This window comes from Temnothorax nylanderi, unplaced genomic scaffold, assembly GCF_030848795.1.
Source record: "Temnothorax nylanderi isolate EJ_2023f unplaced genomic scaffold, tnyl_v1.0 TNYL_tig0024_pilon, whole genome shotgun sequence".
Lineage (NCBI taxonomy): Eukaryota > Metazoa > Arthropoda > Insecta > Hymenoptera > Formicidae > Temnothorax > Temnothorax nylanderi.
In genome coordinates, this window is record NW_027249086.1 from 1753779 (window position 1) to 1772741 (window position 18963).

At 37.6% G+C, this 18963-nt stretch overlaps 3 protein-coding genes across 6 annotated transcripts; 1 reads left to right on the forward strand and 2 right to left on the reverse strand.

Moving 5' to 3' along the window:
- The first annotated feature begins 31 nt into the window (after positions 1 to 31).
- Positions 32 to 3829, forward strand: Stck (LIM zinc finger domain containing stck). Of its 2 annotated transcripts, none has more exons than XM_071701236.1 (8): positions 32 to 173; positions 616 to 730; positions 960 to 1073; positions 1333 to 1445; positions 1557 to 1749; positions 1965 to 2106; positions 2395 to 2653; positions 2927 to 3829. In XM_071701236.1, the coding sequence occupies exons 2-8, from the start codon at positions 723 to 725 to the stop codon at positions 3127 to 3129; spliced, it is 1032 nt and encodes a 343-aa protein (XP_071557337.1). In that variant the 5' UTR covers positions 32 to 173; positions 616 to 722; the 3' UTR covers positions 3130 to 3829. The 2 variants fall into 2 exon arrangements, with proteins under 2 accessions (XP_071557337.1, XP_071557338.1); XM_071701237.1 differs by having other exon boundaries at positions 33 to 173; positions 622 to 730.
- Hzg (CTD small phosphatase herzog) lies at positions 3820 to 16651 on the reverse strand. Of its 2 annotated transcripts, none has more exons than XM_071701240.1 (4): positions 15772 to 16651; positions 13847 to 14280; positions 13193 to 13378; positions 3820 to 13052 (listed from the first exon to the last, which is right to left on the reverse strand). In XM_071701240.1, the coding sequence occupies exons 1-4, from the start codon at positions 15803 to 15805 to the stop codon at positions 12855 to 12857; spliced, it is 852 nt and encodes a 283-aa protein (XP_071557341.1). In that variant the 5' UTR covers positions 15806 to 16651; the 3' UTR covers positions 3820 to 12854. The 2 variants fall into 2 exon arrangements, with proteins under 2 accessions (XP_071557341.1, XP_071557340.1); XM_071701239.1 differs by lacking the exon at positions 15772 to 16651 and adding an exon at positions 15273 to 15747.
- Positions 16652 to 17416: 765 nt separating this feature from the next.
- LOC139769820 (coenzyme Q-binding protein COQ10 homolog B, mitochondrial) lies at positions 17417 to 18907 on the reverse strand. 2 transcript variants are annotated; one of them, XM_071701244.1, is made up of 3 exons: positions 18664 to 18907; positions 18375 to 18526; positions 17417 to 18161 (listed from the first exon to the last, which is right to left on the reverse strand). In XM_071701244.1, exons 2-3 carry the CDS (start codon positions 18431 to 18433, stop codon positions 17717 to 17719), a joined length of 504 nt encoding a protein of 167 aa, XP_071557345.1. In that variant the 5' UTR covers positions 18434 to 18526; positions 18664 to 18907; the 3' UTR covers positions 17417 to 17716. The 2 variants fall into 2 exon arrangements, with proteins under 2 accessions (XP_071557345.1, XP_071557344.1); XM_071701243.1 differs by having other exon boundaries at positions 18375 to 18503; positions 18664 to 18901.
- Between the last annotated feature and the right edge of the window lie 56 nt (positions 18908 to 18963).

Below are 18963 nucleotides of genomic sequence, written 5' to 3' on the forward strand. Positions count from 1 at the left end.
ACCGCGGGTGCCAAGGGTGTGGCGTAGGACGAGCCGTTGCCACCGTATGATCCGTCGGGATCCACGTTCGTTCTCATAAAAGGTCATGCTACATTCGCTGAGATCGGATTGGCTGTCTCTGCTTAAAATCTGACAGGAATACGGACGTGTCAGCTAACACGACGTTCGCACAGGTAATGTTTTAATCCCGTTACTCTCCGCTTTATTTAATTCGGTAAATATTTACGTTGCCGCGATTTTTCTATTCTTGACTGACGGTTGGTTCATTGGGCAAAAATTATAAAGTCAGATATGGCGATTGATATTTCAGGAGTACCAGTTGTTGCTCCAAAATTATATCTTTTATCAAATTGAAATGAATGCTCAATATTTTAATAAATACACGTTAGAAGTCAATAGATAGCAGATGACTGATAAAAAGAGGTAATATATGTAAGGAGAAAACAATATCCGAGAAAAATAAAACGTAAATGCATTGCAAAAAGATGACTGAGTGATTGATGTAGCGTTAATGAGAATATTGGAGTATTATTGACACAACGTGTATTAAATTTGCGCTTAATATATTTATTAGCCTTTATTATTTGTTTTAACCCACTTTTAATAATGTTCCAGTAACAGAAGTCACAGTGTAAGGCAGATTGAGCGCCAGCGAGTAGAAGAAAAAGATAGCCAGGAGTATTTGTCAACGTCAAAGCGTAACCGTCCTCTTCTATTAAAATATGCCAGGGTAAGCATTATCTCCTGAGAGAAATGTTTATTTTCTTTGCGCAAACATATAAGACATAATTCCATACATATAACAGAAAACTCCTGTTTTTCTGATAACGTATAAACATAATTGTCCATTAGTTCAGATTGCGGATTTAATATTATGATATATTTACAACAGGCTTCTATTATTTAATGATTAAATTGACTGTAAATGTTTGAAATTTATATTTATATATTATGTACAGGGTTACAGATATGTCGTTGGATCATATGTTTTGCTCCCGATGCAGAGAAGGCTTTGTTGCACATGAGAAGATCGTTAACTCAAACGGCGAATTGTGGCATCCTCAGTGTTTTGTGTAAGTATATACAGGACAACAATTGGGAAGTTTTATTCCCGAAAGTAAATAGCTGTAATGAATGGATAAATGTACCATGCGTACCATCCTTCTTTCGGAGTCAATTCTCAAAATTCTGCAACACTCTTAAAGAGGTTTTCTTTTCAAAAATGTATTCTCCAAGCGTTTCTTTGCTGTTTTTCGTAAAACAAAAATAGCTCTAAAAATTGCATTATGAATTCTTGAGACACGCGGGTTAATATCTAATAAATGTTTACAGGTGCGCGCAATGTTTTCGGCCATTTCCAGATGGAATCTTCTACGAATTTGAAGGATACAAGTATTGCGAGCATGACTTTCACGTTCTATTTGCACCGTGCTGCGGCAAGTGTGGTAAGTTGGACAAATTCTGTTAATTACTTGAGCATTACCGTTAATTCTTGGACAGTCGGATATGAGGTAACGTTTTACTGTATTTAATCGATATTATCATCTTTGCGACAGGTGAGTTTGTCATCGGCCGCGTGATTAAAGCGATGAACTCGAATTGGCACCCACAATGCTTCCGCTGCGAAGAGTGTAACGGTGAATTGGCGGATGCGGGATTCATCAAGTGTCAAGGCAGAGCTCTATGCCACACGTGCAACGCCAATGTGAAAGCTGGGGTGCTTGGAAAACATATATGTCATCAATGCCAGTATGTTCTTATTATTGCATAAAATAATATATCTTTGATATACTTTAGATTTCTATTTACCATATTCTCTTCTCACTACCACTTGTAGTTTCTTGGCAAAGATATTTCTAAAAATTAATCTAAAATGTTTAGAGAATCAAAGAAACTATAATTTAGTGTAATGGAAAACTATATGTCTCAAAGTTTTAATTGATATCGTTTTTCGTAATTTCTAGCGGAGTAATCGATGACAAACCTTTACGATTCCGCGGTGAACTTTATCATCCATATCATTTCAATTGCACAACTTGTGGCGTAGAACTCAATTCCGAAGCCAGAGAAGTCCGCTCTCGACCTGGCTACGCTGCCAATGAAATGGTAAGAACTCCCTAACTTTTTACAACATATGAATCAGACGTGTAGGTCATGATTATTTAAAGCCTAAGTGTTTATAAAAAATTATATCTAAAAAAATATATAAATACATTCATCGTAGTGAACAAAATATAACGTATTAAACGTAAAACGTGTAATACGTTAAACGTAATTTTAACAGTACATTTTAGACGATACAAAATAATATATTTATCTTCCACTTTCAAATTCATAACTGCATGTACAAAGACCGGTCTAAATCGTCTTAATAACAAATTTTATGTTACATAGAACGAGTTGTACTGTTTACGATGTCACGATAAAATGGGAATCCCGATTTGCGGCGCCTGCCGGCGTCCCATCGAGGAACGCGTGGTAACGGCGCTCGGAAAACATTGGCACGTAGAGCATTTCGTATGTGCTAAATGCGAAAAGCCTTTCTTAGGTCATCGTCACTACGAGAAGAAAGGTCTCGCTTATTGCGAGACTCATTATCATCAGTTGTTCGGGAATCTCTGCTTCGTCTGTAATCAAGTTATCTCTGGAGATGGTATGTACCAGATATATTAAAAATATTACAAGTCAATCTAGACAATCCATTTTTTGAAGTCTTGTTTTGTCGAATTCTTATTTTCCTCATTCTCTTTGGATTCTTAAATTAACGTTTCCTCCTCTAGCTATTTGTGTTTCGAACTTCTCAAATTACGGTTCTTAAGACTACTAACTTTGACTGCAATTACTTTGGACTAACGATATCAGAAGTGAAAAATTATGTCTTTTCTGCGAGCGCTAACATTTTTAATCTAATGCTTGTATTTTCTAGTTTTTACTGCGTTGAACAAGGCGTGGTGCGTCCATCACTTCGCGTGCGCGTTTTGCGACCAGAAGATGAATCAGAAGACGAAGTTCTTCGAATTTGATCTAAAGCCCGCGTGCAAGAAATGCTACGACAAATTTCCGCAAGAGCTGAAAAAGCGGATGCGACGTATGTACGATCTGAATCCCAAAAGAATTCCACCAGCGTAAACGCAGCTCTTCCGTGTGAATCTTTCAAGACTAATCAATACTCATTTGCGCTTATTGCGCTATATAGATAGTGCCTTATCTATCTTAGTGTCGACATAAAGAAAAAGTATATTTAATTATTTGTCGCATTGTAATCTATATAGATTCTGCCAAAGCTACTCTTTCGTCAATTGCAAGTACTTGACATAATTGCTGTAGCTATTTTTTTAATGTAACTTATAATTGAAAAGCTATTGATGTCTCTTCAGTTTGAAATATATTTTTCAATTTGGCATCTATGAGTGGGGAAGAGTGCAATAGTTCCATAACATTATGTATATATAAAGCACAACATTAATTTACATTTTATATAATCTTATATAATCGCGTGGCGCGACAAGCAATTATGTTTGATTAAATTTTTACAATATATGTTCGTTCATAAATTTATCTGAATTACTGCCGATATATTTACTCCATAAGTTCTGATATCTAAAATGATAAGTTTTTATTATATAAACATATGTAATAACAATCGTATATATATATTTAATCACATTTCACGGATTTTTAATTGTGTACTTTAATTAATTGTAATATATTTTTAATCTCTCAGATTTGAGAACCCTCTCAAAGAGATTAATAACAAAATATAGGATGAACGATAAGAATGTACCCAGCAATAGAAAAGAATGCGCAATAAAAACGGCATTTAATGGAAGTAATGAAGTTTTATTTACAAATCAAGGCATTAATTTTATATTCACACGCGTGCTCCTTGTTCTCTACTCTCACTCATGTTAAAATCTTTTTAACCCGTTCAAGGTCATAAAAAAATATGAAAAAGTAATCACTTTCCGCAAGTTTTACTTTTCTTTTTCTCGTCGAGTTACCTTCAAATGTCTCGTTTATGCCAAGTATACTTTATTCCCGCAAATAGTCCCGTATCGACTATCCGTCGAAGGGGAATCCTTGCACTCACACTTCCATTTAATCCTAGAATACTAATAATACGTAATAAAAAAATAGCATTTAAGTTTATAAGCTTTTCTTTTCTTTCCTTTTTGTTTTTTCTTACCCATTAAAATAGCATGGTTCATTTCTAATAAAACTTTATTTCTCTCATCTTGGTATCTTTTTTTAAGGAAAATCTCAACATACGTAAATTTAACGTATGATTAGTGTTAATGGCTTAAAAGTATGATTAGTATTCTAAGGTTAACGCTGCGTTTAGCCACCAGTGTGGTTTAGCGCTAAATGTGGTCAATTGATCCTGAACTTTAAAGCGGTATAATAAATCGATTCAGCTATATATATAGTTCGATGACGTCAGAGAGGCAAGAGCATCTACAGATTCCCCCGTGGTGACCTATGCTCTTATAAAAGCATATAAAATCATGACAATCTGAGAGGCAACAGATTTAAAAGATAAAATCAAAAATTATGAGATCGGATAAGAGGCTTCACGCCAGATTGAATGATACAAAGAGTGACCTATTTTATTATATCTGGAATACTATTGTAGGAGATAAAGTTTCTCGGTAGAACATAGTTTGAAGAGACTCATTTTGACGCGATGTTAGTTTCCTTTCCACTTGTTCGAGACATTTTTGTAGTCATAAAAAAATATTCCAAACATTAATATTAAATCGATCGTTTTATATATTTGCCACTCGCCAAGTTAACTAATGCCAAACATCAATTAGCTGAGCGTATAGTTTCCTCAAACTCGTTTTTTTTTTTGCGTATTTTATAGTGGAGGGGAAAAATGAAGATAATAAGGGCCTTCTTCAAGGTTTCGACGCTATTTTAAGTCTTCTTTCATGATTGTACATGCTTTTGTAAGATTGTCTCTGATAAATCTCCTAAGTCACGAAACTTAAACAGGTAAATTGCCTTAATTGGCGCGTACAAAGATCATAATCGACGCGAAGATGGATCGTGGACCGGTCGCATTTAGCGCTAGATGTGCGGTGCGAGTAACAATTCTTTTTTTTTTTCTTTCTTTTTTGCAAGCAAGCCTGGATTCGCACGCGCGTATCCGCGGATAATCGCTGAACATGACCGCTAGTTCTACGTTCTAATCGTCCGATACAAAGGTCGCAGTCCAACGGTGTGGATAAACGAAGCTGAAGCGTGGACAACCACATTTAGCGCTAATTGCGCAACGCGAATACGTGCCAGTGGTTTCGAAGTCTATATTCGCATTCGGCGCCGCTGAATTCGCCAATGCAACTATCCAATTTCGAGAGTTTTACCTCAATTCGGGGAGGGAGATCTATACATGTGCATGTATATAATAGCAAGATTCTATTCTGGGATTATAATCAGACAGTCGCATTTCGTGCCAGAGCGCCGTCGGCGCGAATACAGGACCATGCTACTTTATTGCGATGAAAGGCGACGCGAGCCTTCAACGGGTTAACAATAAATCACGAAAAAAAAGAACCTTTATAACAATTCGCGCGATAATAATAATACAGTTGTTCCTAATTTTACACGGCGCGCAAAAGCCGCGCGCCCGCATTTATCTCCTTTTTTATTTCGCGTTTTCCTTTTGTTAAGAAATTTTCTCTAGATCTCCGTATATAAAAAGTTTCGGCTCAACTTGGATCGGCGCGGCGGCGGCCGTCGCTCGGCAAAAGCCTCGAACGCTATTATTTTTTTTTCTTTTTACACATATGCCACATGCATACGATACACACAAACGTACATGCATCAAACACACACACACACACACACACACACACACACACACACACACACGCGCGCGCGCGCGCGCGCATTTTCTGCTTCTGCCGTTTTTTAAATGTACATATATGTATCTTTGTATATATGTATATATATATATATATATAGATATAGATATATGTATATATACAATATATACAATATATTCAACTTTTCGATACTTAGGGCCGGTTGTTCCAACCTGTTGGTAAGCTAACTAATAGTTAAATCATATGTCTATCTTTGTTTAATGTAAAAGATAAACAAAGACATATATATGATTTAACTGTTAGTTAGTTTACCAACAGGTTGGAACAACCGGCCCTAAGACCTATGGATTCTCGGATCCTTGGATCGTGCACAGATTTGTCCCGGAACAGATGTATGACGGTCGTACATAACGGAGTCGTTTCGATGGGCGTTATTACAAAGAGAATATTACGATATACGTTCGCGCATAATAACGTTTACAAGAAACATCGGCACACTTACTAAGTACAGAAGGATGGAAGAATTGGAAGCCACATCAAAAATCTCTTCATTAAATCCCTTCCTTATTTTAAGTAAAAACGATAATCCGAACGACCGGATTTCTCCGAGCTATCGTTATATCGATAGAAATTAATAAGACATTCCAAAATACAGGGTAGTCCAAAAATCCTGTTACAGTTGCGCGTATCAAGGAAGACAATTTTCTAATAAAACAACTAAAAAAATAAAAAAATAAAAAGAAACAAAATTCTTTGTACGGATAGCTTTGGTCTTTTCGAAGTAGTTTCACATATATAAAAATAATCTCTAACATATATATATATATATAAACTTTCTCATTAATCATACAATATCGTAATATTATATAAGTATAAATCACGTTTTTCATTCTTTCTCATGTATACTCTAAATCTCTTATTTTCGAAGATTAAAAATGATTATTTTCGATCATATTAATATTGTTTTTAAATACACAGAACATTTGACTCATAATTTTGACTTCCGAGAAAAGCAAAACTTTACGATTTTATAAATTTCCGTCTTTTTTATTATCAATGTACCTCGATTTTCGATCCACCCTGTATTCAAACGAAGGAAGAAAAAATAAAACAGACGCAGCCAAGTTGTTACAAGCTGATATTGATAATCAATATTCTCATTGGATATATCGATGATAATGTCGTCACTTCAACGCAAGATTTTGAAAAATGTACTATTTTCAATCAGAATTGTGATTTCGGGTAATATTTCTTATATTAGTCAGTCCGAGTGCGACTTTTCAGCAGCAAGATACGCAGGATAAAAACATTTAGCTTCTTTTACACTTGAATGATGACATCAGCGTCGATACTTACAATAATAATTATATTAATATAATAATAATAATAATATTAACAAAAGTAAAAGCACGAATAACAATTTGAATTGATTATGGTAGTACAATGCACTTTGTACATTCATCATGTTCGATCAAGCAGCTGTGATTGTTTGCAAATTACGCATTAGTAAATATATGCACATACGCGTAAGGGTATACTGGCTGCTTATCTATTGCCCCTCACATGGGCTACATCTAAATTATTCTAACTTGTTAATGACATCATCGTGCAATTCGTTTCATTGGAGCAAAAAAATTGCTAATTGTTAAATTCGCAAAATTTATTAAAATATTTGTTTTTCTATATATACGTTTCGCTTTAAAAATAAGTGAGTTAAAATAAATCATAAAATCTAGAAGAGAATGCTAATCAGAGCTTCTTGATTGCAGAAATCATTATAAGATTATAATTCAATTTATGGTGTAAATTTCTTTTTTTCCGGTTCCCCTTATTTCCCTGATATAATTTCGTGCAGATTGGCAGTCATGTATATCTGATAATTCAAATTGGCAGTTGTTAGTAGTAAGATGGGATAAGAGCACACATCAGCAAAAGTTTACGATAAAAAAATTACAAGATTATTTAATATTTAAGTAACAAATATTAATTTTAACTCCGCCGGGGGTAGGTGCTGGGTGGACCGAGTAACAACCGCCACCGCCGGTCCCAACCCCGGATAAAGGAGGAGGGTTGAGGGCCAGCAACCTACCCCTCGTAAAAAACCACATATGCTCATAGAACTGCGAATCAGGCCTCAGATGATGGATGGAACCCACGGAATGACACGGCAAGAACAAGGAAAAAACGACTTTGGAAATCGAATGGACTGCGCCTAGGATGCTGGAACGTAACATCATGGAATAAGAAAGATCAAGAAATCATAATCGAAATGAATATGCACAACATTAGATATATGTGCACTCTCTGAAATAAAGAAGAAAGGGAAAGGAAACGCCGGAGATCTTTTTATATTTGCGACTTGAAAATTCGACATTTCGTACGCAAACACGTGATATCTCAACATAGTTGAAGCAAGGAGAAACGCGAGTGAGAAAGCGTTGCCAATAATGTTCTCCCTCTTGAAATCGCAATCATGATTTCGGATCTTGCGCATAATAAAGCGACAAATGTGTAAGAAAGATATATATACACATAGTATATTTGGTTTAAGTGTAAGCACTTATTATTTTTTTAAATAATAGAGTTGTAAAAGAATTTTTTGAATAAAATTTTTATTTAGTTTAAGAAGATTTATATAATAACTTAAAAGTTTAAAATATATTTTTAATGACAATTCTTTTACCAGCGACATGGAACATGACTTGTATGGAGGACAAAAAAAGATATGGAAAATGCTACGAAACAGTAAGAAACCAATCAACGAGGAGCTGCAAATAAACACGATAACTCCAGAGGTATGGACCGCGTATTTTAGAAGCCTGTATCAGGACAATAACCAAAACACTAAGAAAACCGCTGAGCAAACCAGCAAGGACCCGAATACAACAATAGCAGATGAAGAATACTACAACATAACTCCAAGGGATGTGAAATATACAAAATGTATACAATATAATATTGAGTTTATCAATAATGGACAAATATATATATTTGTAAAATTACAATTTTCAACAAATAATACATCATTTTTCTTTTTCTCTCCAACGTGAAATGTAATGTGTTCACTTTTTAATTATCACCTCGTTTCAAGGTATGTATGTACATAATCGACTCCCTACTCCCCAAAGTCCCTTTATCAATTAATTCATCAACTGTCCTTCGGCGCTCCGCGATTATCCATCGAGTTATCGACGAGCCTGATGTGATGGAAGCAATAAAGAACTCAAAGAATAGAAAGGCCCCGAGCCTAGATGATATAACCAACGAAATGTTGAAATACGGAGGACCAAACATTCAGCACGAGATCACAAAGCTCTTTGGAAAAGTTATAAACACAGGAATAATACCGCAGGAATGGAAAACATCCATAACAATACCAATATTCAAGAAAGGACAGAAAAAAGACCCAAATAATTACAGGGGGATAACGCTGCTTAGCTCCATCTCAAAAATACTAATAAAGATATTAGCAGAGAAAATATCAAACAAATATAACATGTGCGAGGAACAGCAAGGCTTCCGACACAACCGATCAACCATAGACGCCATATATATATTAAGACAAACTATTGAGAAAGCATTGGAGTACAACAAGCCATTGTTCCTATGTTTCATCGACCTCAAACAGGCCTTCGACGGCTGGAGGATGTCCTGGAGCTCATGGGGAAGCGAGGCATCTATGCGAGGTACAGGAGAATCATTGCCGAGATGAACAAAGGCAACACTACGAGAATTAAAGCCGGGAGCATCCTAACTGAGGCTGTACCCATAACTACAGGTATAAGGCAGGGAGATAGTTTAAGTCCTATTCTCTTCAACCTTATAATGGATGAAATAATAAAAAGAGTGAGAAACATAAAAGCAGGGTTCAGCATGGGAAATAACACGATACAAATACTGTGCTACGCGGACGACGCAGTACTGTTCGCGGAGAATGAGGATGACCTTCAACGACTCCTGAATGAATTCGCGAACACGGCTTCATTACTCAACATGCTCATATCTAGCGAAAAAACACAATCAATGGTAATATCTAAAGAACCAATTAGATGTAAGTTAGTAGCGAATAATAAAATCATCCAACAGGTCATGAAATACAATTACACATGAAATACACTTGGCACGGTAACAACTAGTGACAGAAACTTGGTAGAAGAAGTCCGTATACAGGCGAGCAAGGCAAACGGGATAGCAGGATACTTGAGGGATATTATATGGAAGAACCGGAGTATGACCACGGAGAGTAAAATAAGAATCTACAAAACCTGCGTTAGGCCAATACTAACATATCCAGCAGAAACGAGGGCTGAGACGGCCAAGACGAAAAGAATTCTAAGAACAGCAGAAATAAAGACGCTGAGAGCAATCAAAGGAGTTAGCTGGAAAGATAGAATAAGAAACGAACAAATAAGACAGGACTGCGATATCCAGGACATAGTGAGATGGGTCAGAGTAAGACGACGATGCTGGAGAGATCATGTGGAAAGGATGGAGCCAGAAAGACTAGTAAAATGGGCCAGAACACAGAGACCACAGAACCCCCGCCCCCCTGGGAGACCACCTAAAAGGTGGTATGAAAGCTGGACCTTCGGATCACAAGAGGCATAGAGGAGCAGAAAAAACAGGACATGTCCTATATTAAGAAGAAGAAGACGTTTTAGCAAAAAAAGAGCTTTGCTGCTGGATAAAAACGAAAATTAATATTCAGGAGATGAGTCTAATTAAAATATTTTACTCCAATAAATATATTGGAAAAAAGTACAATTATTTACTTAACAATGAACTGGTAAAACGTTTTAGAGAATACTAAACTCTAAAACGTTTTAAAGAATATAAAATAATGAAAAAAGTACGGGGTTTTTAAACGAAATAATTAAATTAACTTTACTGAGAAATTAATTGGTTTGCAGAAATTTTAAAGAGGTCACATCAATAATGAATTAAACGAGCTGTTTTGCTGAAGAGAAAGAAGAGGAGAGTAAATTAAGTAACCGAGAATAATCATGAATCACATATTGTTGCCAATAATGATAAACTGAAAGCTGGGCCAATGAATATCATTCTTTCCCTCCAAGCTATAAAGTTACGTCATATTTGACCGTTCGTTTTTTTGGAGCAAAAAGATGACAATTGATTTAGCAATCTGGAATCAAATGGATTTTTGTAAGAACTACAAGTCAGGCACTTTTCTTATTCATTGAAATTGAATGTACATATAATCAATTGAATATATATATATATATATTAGCAATTGATTAGCATTCTCTTCTAGATTTTATGATTTATTTTAACTCACTTATTTTTAAAGCGAAACGTATATGTAGAAAAACAAATATTTTAATGGATTTTGCGAATTTAACAATTAGCAATTTTCTTGGAACTGGTAAAAGTAAAAATGGAAATGTTCATAAATATCAGAGATGATAAAAAAACAGTAGTACGTACCCTGTAAAATTTCAATGTCACCGTTCTAAATGCCACGTACAGAGCGTTCTATAAAAGGTGTGTATCAGCAGCAGGAAATACTTAATACTCAAATGCAACATTGATGAAATGCTTAATTTGCACAAAAATTTGTCCAAAGCCGTGATTTTGTTGGATGCTTTACAGATGTCGGTAACATATTTAATTAAACGGTTATAATTTCATGGATGTGTAGATTTTACAATAAATCTTGTTAAGATACCGATTTCTGTAGAATAAAAGGGTTTAAAGATATTTTTTTATCATATATGTTTATAATTTAAGCAATTTACGATATTCTTTATAAATGTAGATATGAAAATTTATCTAATAAAATACGCAGAAAAATGTTCTTCCTACTCCTCGGCAGTGTAAAGCGAGTAGTATTCTACTGTTGACAATACGTTCTTATAAATTTGAGCCTCTTAATATTGGATTATATTTTTAAAATATTTTTAAAAAGTATTTCAGGTTTTGAGATCAAACTTATATGTTTCATTTTTCAAATCTTCTCAAACAACTCAAAGTAACGAGATTATGAAACATTTAAATCTTTAGGAACAAATTTCTAGATTTCGATAGCGTTTTTTGCGGCGTTTCTATAAAATTTTGAAATCCTGAATTATATTTGACATTTTACTCGTCCGGATTCTTAAATTTGTAAATATTATCTATGATTCTTAAGATACCTATCTTGATCTTTGTATCCACAAATTTTAAAAGCTGTAATAATTCAATACTAAATTCTAAAATATCTTGAATCTTCTTACAATATTACTTTAAATAATTAAAATAACAATTAAAATAAAATTTTGATCTTAAATTTTTTAACAAGCAAAATATATATTTCATATTCTACCTGCTACTGTTACCCTCCTTTTTTCAACGTGTTCTGTAAGTTGGGTCAGGAGCATTCACAAACGTAATCGGAGCATTGATGTCTCCTCTGTAATCGAATCTAAGTGAACAAAGTTCGCAGTGTCTTGGTTCAAATAGAAAAGCTACACGGCAACAATAGCATGGCCCATCAAACGACTCGAAGCGGTCTCTCTTCTTTTCTTGCTTCATACTTTCTCTCTTTCCTATAACTTTAAATTTTTCCAGTACACAATCACCATCGGGAATCATTCTAATTTATCGTTCTCTTTTTTTTTTGCGATCGATCAACTTTTCTGTAAGCAGTTTCTGCTTGACGGAGATTCCTGGTTTCCTTCACTTCTCTTGTCAGATGTATTTTCGCTCTGCCCATGCGGACAAGATCGATATAGTTCATCGTTTTTTACGCTTTGCAAAATGGAAGAACACTCGCGCTTCGAAGCTGACTCAGTCTTCGTTGCGTTGCTCACCAGGAAGAAGGATATGTGTCGACTTAAGTGACGCGCTTTCAAGATATAAGACATTTGGCTCCGCTGATCGGAGCGGTTTTTCCAAAGATCAACGTGGAGGGGCACTTCGAGGTCCTTCGCTATATAGCGAATGGGTTACGTGGAGCAGTCCCCTCAGAATCCTCCGGAAGGTGCATTGAGCGACAAAACTGGCTGCGTTGCCAGGATTCAGGTGGGGCTAGGAAGCAGCCATTGAAATTGAAGTCGGCAGGCTCTGATTGCTCTGCACCGCATGCGTAGGTATCTGATTGTAAGGATGATTGCTATTACACAGCACCGTGTAGATGTTCTCCACGTTGCTGAGTTTTTCGAAGAAGGGGATTAGATCCAGTAGCTCGGAATCCGTCATGTCATCGAACCAAGATGCCACTGGAACCTGCAAAAAAAAAATATATATATATATATATATTATCTCTATTATTAATTGTTCGAAACATGCTGCCTCCAAGATAAAAGCGATGATACATATCAATTTTATTTAACATTGAAATATTTTTACATATCATTATATCTTACCGCATTATCTGGATGGAAAATGTAACTGGCAGGACTATTATCTACAATAATGATCTGCTGCAAATCCCGACCTAATTTGTTCAAATCCTTAACATAGTTCCCTCTGTGGAACACACAAGATTCTCTGAATAACCTTGCTCTGAATACACCCCATCGATCTAATAAATCCGCTACCGGGTCTGCATACTGCAAAATATCATAAATGTTAATTAAATAATTGGAAGTTTTTATTTGAAGTCTCATTATAAATTAATTTTATGTACGTTTTGTCTTGGCAAATGCTATTATCAAAACTTATATAACAGAAATTACTTTCTAATCATTAAGGATTACTATCTCTTTAAGGATAGAATTAATTCTTCGTGTGACAAGATAATTTGTGTGAAATATATAACATAGATAATTGAATAATATAATTTATATGTATTATACGTAAAATATTTTAAATATAATGCATCTATCTATCATTGGTTAACAAATTTATGGCAAACTAAATCTTAGATAAATAGATAATAAAACATTACACAGACAGTCAATTATCGCAAGAATTATACTGATATTTAATGATTTAACAAATTGTAAGACTTGTTTATTTTGTATTTATTAAAAGAACAAGATAATGACTTCTTTACTTTTTTAAAAATATAAACTTACCTTAGCCAAACTTGCAGTGAACAATACACATTCATATAATTCACCCATTCTCTGCAAAAACTCGTCCACATAAGGCCTCTTTAAGACGTACACTTGATGTACCGTTCCGTCAATCTCTACAGGAACAACAAAGTCCGCATTGTTGATCGGTTTGAAAGAACTATGCACCAGAGTCTCGTCCAAATCGATTACCATGCACTTTTTGTGCATGTCTTGGTGCCTAACCGGTGGTAGGAGAAACCTGGGGGATCCGGTGCCAGGTGGTGGCGAGCCACGACCGTCACCCTGTAGGGAACTCGCCTTGGAGCTCTTTGAACTACCACCGCGGCCTCTTCCAAAGCAGCAGAGCAGGGAACGCAAGAGCCCGCGTCCCCTCGGCTTCTTGCCACTCGACGAAGTATTGTTGGCTGCTTCATTTTCTCGAGGTAACTGGGCTGCAATACACAGAAAGCAACAACCAATTATTATGTAATCACACGCAATGTCGTGTGCACATTACAAAAGATTGGATTTGAAAAAAATTTAGGTCTCTGCAATGCAAATTATATTTCCTCGAGTTACGTAGAACAGATTTGGACCAGATGCTGCTGTATTTTGTTGTACGTATGGAATGGTATACTGGGACGAAAGTCAGTGAACAAATTAGAAATTAGAAACATTTGCGAGTTACAGTTTTTAGAAGTGACAATGCTACATTTTTACAGATATAAACTTGTTAAAGATATGTATGTATTTAGGGTCTCTCTTTCTATACACATACACGTACATACACCATGAAGACATAATTTCTCAGTATACTGATCAGACTTGATACCTTAAAGTTCAATTGGTGATAGTGTCAAACCAAGAAGTTCGGTCTAACGTCAAAATGAGCAATTACATCTCGCGCATATGTATGTTGTGGAAGTGACATGCCGCAATTAACCTTTTACAGCAAATTTTTTTGCTGTCTTCTCTACAGCCTGCCCTTAGAGAGCTCCTCATGAAAGGAGCGCGAAAGGTTAAAGGGCATAACATGACATGACATGACATAAGGAAATAAGGAAATTCGTGACACCGCGCTAAGGATGGACGACGCAGAATGACAAGGATTTAAAAAAGAATGGCACGGACGAGGGACATTAGGGGGGCGAGGGACGGCAGGAACGAGACACGCGAGAAGTTGCCCGCGGAAGGGACAGGAGGCGAGAAGTGAGAACGGAGGACGAAGTTAGGTAACGATAGGACGAGGAGGTCGAGGAGAGAAACCGCGGGTGCGGGATGCCGTAACAGGTGCAGGGGAACGAAATCCCGGCACTCGGCAGCATCTGGCGGAGAGCACAGTGCGGAGCGCGGACGCGGGATGGCGGGCAGGGGGGGAGCGAGGGAGAGCGAGGGAGAGCGAGGGAGGACGGGACGGAGCGGGATCTATTTACGCGATACGCACCTTTCTCGCTGTTGAACGCGCCTAACTCGTCATCCCGCGACACTTGGGTGATAATGGACGATGCGTCCATTTAAACATTAGTCGGTGGTCCCTGCGTGCTCGATCGCGAATTCCGTTAACGCGCGCGCGCGCGCGCCAGCCGACGGACGGACGGGCGGGCGGGCGAGGGTACGTACGTACGTACGTACGTACGAGCAAGCGAGCGAGCGAGCGAATGAACGAACGCGCGCGAGTGACACGGAAAGCGCGCGACGGTCCCGCGCGCGCGCGCGCGCACAAGAGACGAGAGAGCGAGCGAGACGGAGCGACGCGCGCGCGCGTGCGAGGGAAAGAGAAAGAGAAAGCGAGCGCGACGCGCACACACAAGCTAACCTCACTCTCTCGCTCGTGGCGCACGATGCCCCCTCGGCGCCTCGCGTCCCTCCCCACTACTGTCGCCGCTGCCGCCACCGCTGCCGGCGCCTTTGTCCCACCCCCCCCCCCCCTCCACTGCCCCTACCACGTAGATTGGCGCGCGACGAATGGAGACGCATAGGCGCAGGACCGACACGCTCCCGAAACGGCACGCACCATTGACGAACACACGCGCGCGCGCGGGGTGGAAACCAGGGGGGAAACCGATGGATGTCAGGGTCCCGCGGGATCGCCTACGCGCGGATCGAGACGCGAGAGTTAGGTTAGGTTCTCCCGGGAAGCGAAGCGACGTCGAGCCTCTTCATCCTCTCGGAACGCACATGGAGCGCGCTACGCCACTCTTTCCTTTTTTCTCTCTTTCTCTCTCTCTACGATCACTCGCGGCACTCGGCGACGCGCTTTCCTTTCCTTTTTCACGCGCCACACCTATCGCCCGTTGCGCAGCAGTTCATTGCTATTCCGACGGTGCATCGTCGCCTCCTCGCCGCCGCGCGTGGCTCCGCTTTTGTAACCGCACGCTTCGTGGAAAGGAGCGTAGCGTGTGTATAATGCGCGTGGCACGCACGTACTCCGTACTCCGACGCGAGGACTGAGGAGACTGGAGGAGACTTCTTCAATCGCACGCTCTTGACACGCGCGACTCCGGCGGATGGTACTCGGGGGGCATGCTCCGCGCCTCCGCGGCGCACTCTCGACCTTGGGCACACGAATGGAAAGTCTGGAACTCTTTGGAACTGGACCGACGTGTCAACGCAGCCTCATCGCGCGCGGCCGCGACACGGGAATCCTGACGCGACGAATTTTTTTTTCACGCGCCTGACATTGCGTATGTACTATGTACATACACACGTAATTCCGATGCGCAAAACAACGTTCAGAATTCAGAACCTCACCGCCGCGCTATATATAACTCGAGTCTTAACGCGACTGAAGGAGAACTAAATATATCGTAATTGGATGCGTGTATACCAACCGCAACTTGTCGATGCGAGCTGCAATTATAGCACGATAGAATAATTTTCGATAGTTTCAAAAAGTTCCGTATCGGACTAACGTCTACATCGAGGGTTGAAATTACGGTTGAGATTTGACGGGACTTGACCAATCATGATGAAAGTGATAGAGCACTCTTTAGTCTGATTGGTCGAGTCTAGTTACGCTTTAGGGTCCCTTCAAACGGACTTGCACGATGGCTTTGAAAGCACAGGATACAGAAATCGACCAATCGCGTGCCTAATTTGGAAGATATGACAATGTGGCCTTCTATGAGAAAATTTTTATGTCGAACAATTTAATTAAATTTACAAGATTCGAAAAGTAAAACATATGACCTGCAATTTAAAAAAGTTTTAAATCTTTATGAAGATTTTGTTTTTCACATTATCGATAATGCACAGTACTTTTGTAATCTTAATTACAACAAATAAAGATACTAAGTTATTTAGAAAAAAAACACAATACTTGAAAAAAGTAATACACGATAATTGTACATAATTATATATGTATATTATTTTTTATGCTAACAATTTGTGTACTTTTCCACTTAAAAATAATTTCTCTACTTCTCTCTTCTTTAAAAGCTAATGAGAGTATTATTTTGAACTCTCCTTATATTTACGTAATTAATATTACTGATAAAAAATTTGATATTTTTATCAATAACTTGATATATATGTAAATTATATTTTTATTGAGGTATTTCAGGTAGATAATCTATACTCCACCTAACATATTTTTGCATATTTTATATTAAATGTAGTCTTTATAATTCATTGATTTTTTATATATACATATTATGGAAGTTTGACTAGATTTTCAAAAGAAAATGTTTTTGGTTCATACACTTATTGTAAAATAAATGTTCCATAGTAAAAGCATTTACTTGGTTCGTCATCTCTCGTCACATCAATTTCCGTTACATAATCTTGTTAAACTTTACATACATTTATTTTAAAAACAATTATGTAACACTAAATTCATTAAGCCAACAAAAATAAATATTATTCAATGATCTCTAAAAGTATCTCTTGTCATCTTTGCAGCCGTACTGTCTTCAAGCACGGCTTGCCGTACCTTCTCATCGCCTCTTCAAGGAAGGCGTTCTCCATTTGCCTTACAATCTTATTGAAAAATAAATTTGACAAATGAGAGTAAAAGACGGACCTGAACTCGAAGGACAACGAGAAATCGATCACGCACGTTTCAGGATTGTTCTTCAGTCCGGGACTAAACAGCCACAGGGTGTCCAAATGATCGAACAATCTGCCATCCCTACATTCAGCTTTAACTATCCTCGGATACGCCATGGTCACCTTTGACGTATAATTCTCGTTTATAGGCGGAAACCCAATCACCAAGTTCGCCTTCAGGAAGTCTTTGGTTTTCATCGTGATATCAGATTTCGTGCAAAAGGGTAAAAAATCTTTGTAATTCTCTACGTCGGCGACTATGCGGTACATTTTCTCCATCGAGAAGCTAAAGAACAGAAATTTCGTTACTTCAAGTAGCACTTTCTGCATTGAGAGAATATACAATTTACAATATATACGAACCAGTAAACAATACGTCAAAACAGTTTACAATAAATCCAAAACATGGTTCAAATATTATTTAGAGTGATATAAAACGGTAGCAAGTTAAAATGAAAAGTCTCGAAAAGTCTTTTCCTTATCTATCTGTTTTTATTACCCCACTAATTTGCGACCTTCGTACTCTTTGGTCTTGTGACTCGCTTGTGTTCTGTACATTCGCCACAAGTTCCGCTTGGAAGAATCGCATTTCCATGGCAATGCCGATTGTGCCAGGATGAGCGCGTGCCTAGAATGTTTTTACACACGTGACTACAAAATAACAACAATTACGTTCAATTCAATTTAAATTATCTACGGTTTAATTCAAATTATTCACGCTACCTAACCTCCGTAACCTCAAAGCGTTACACATAATCTCAAAGTAAAATTGAATGAAATGGGATTACCTGTGCATGTCGAGGACAAAATGTTGAATTTTCTCGCGATGTCAGGCAACATGCGTTTAAACTTTAACGTCTGACATGCCAAAATTCTCCAATCATACATCAAAATTGAACCAACGCCATCCTAATCCTATATTCGACTTTAATCATCGTTGACAGTATCACATCGGATGATAAACGTAATCGTAGTTTTTTTTTTAATTATACAAATAATACACAAAATACTTCAGTGATTCTCCAATTATGATTGGTTATGGGGACAGTCTCCAGCAATCTCCTGTGGAGAGAAGAAGAGGAAAGATG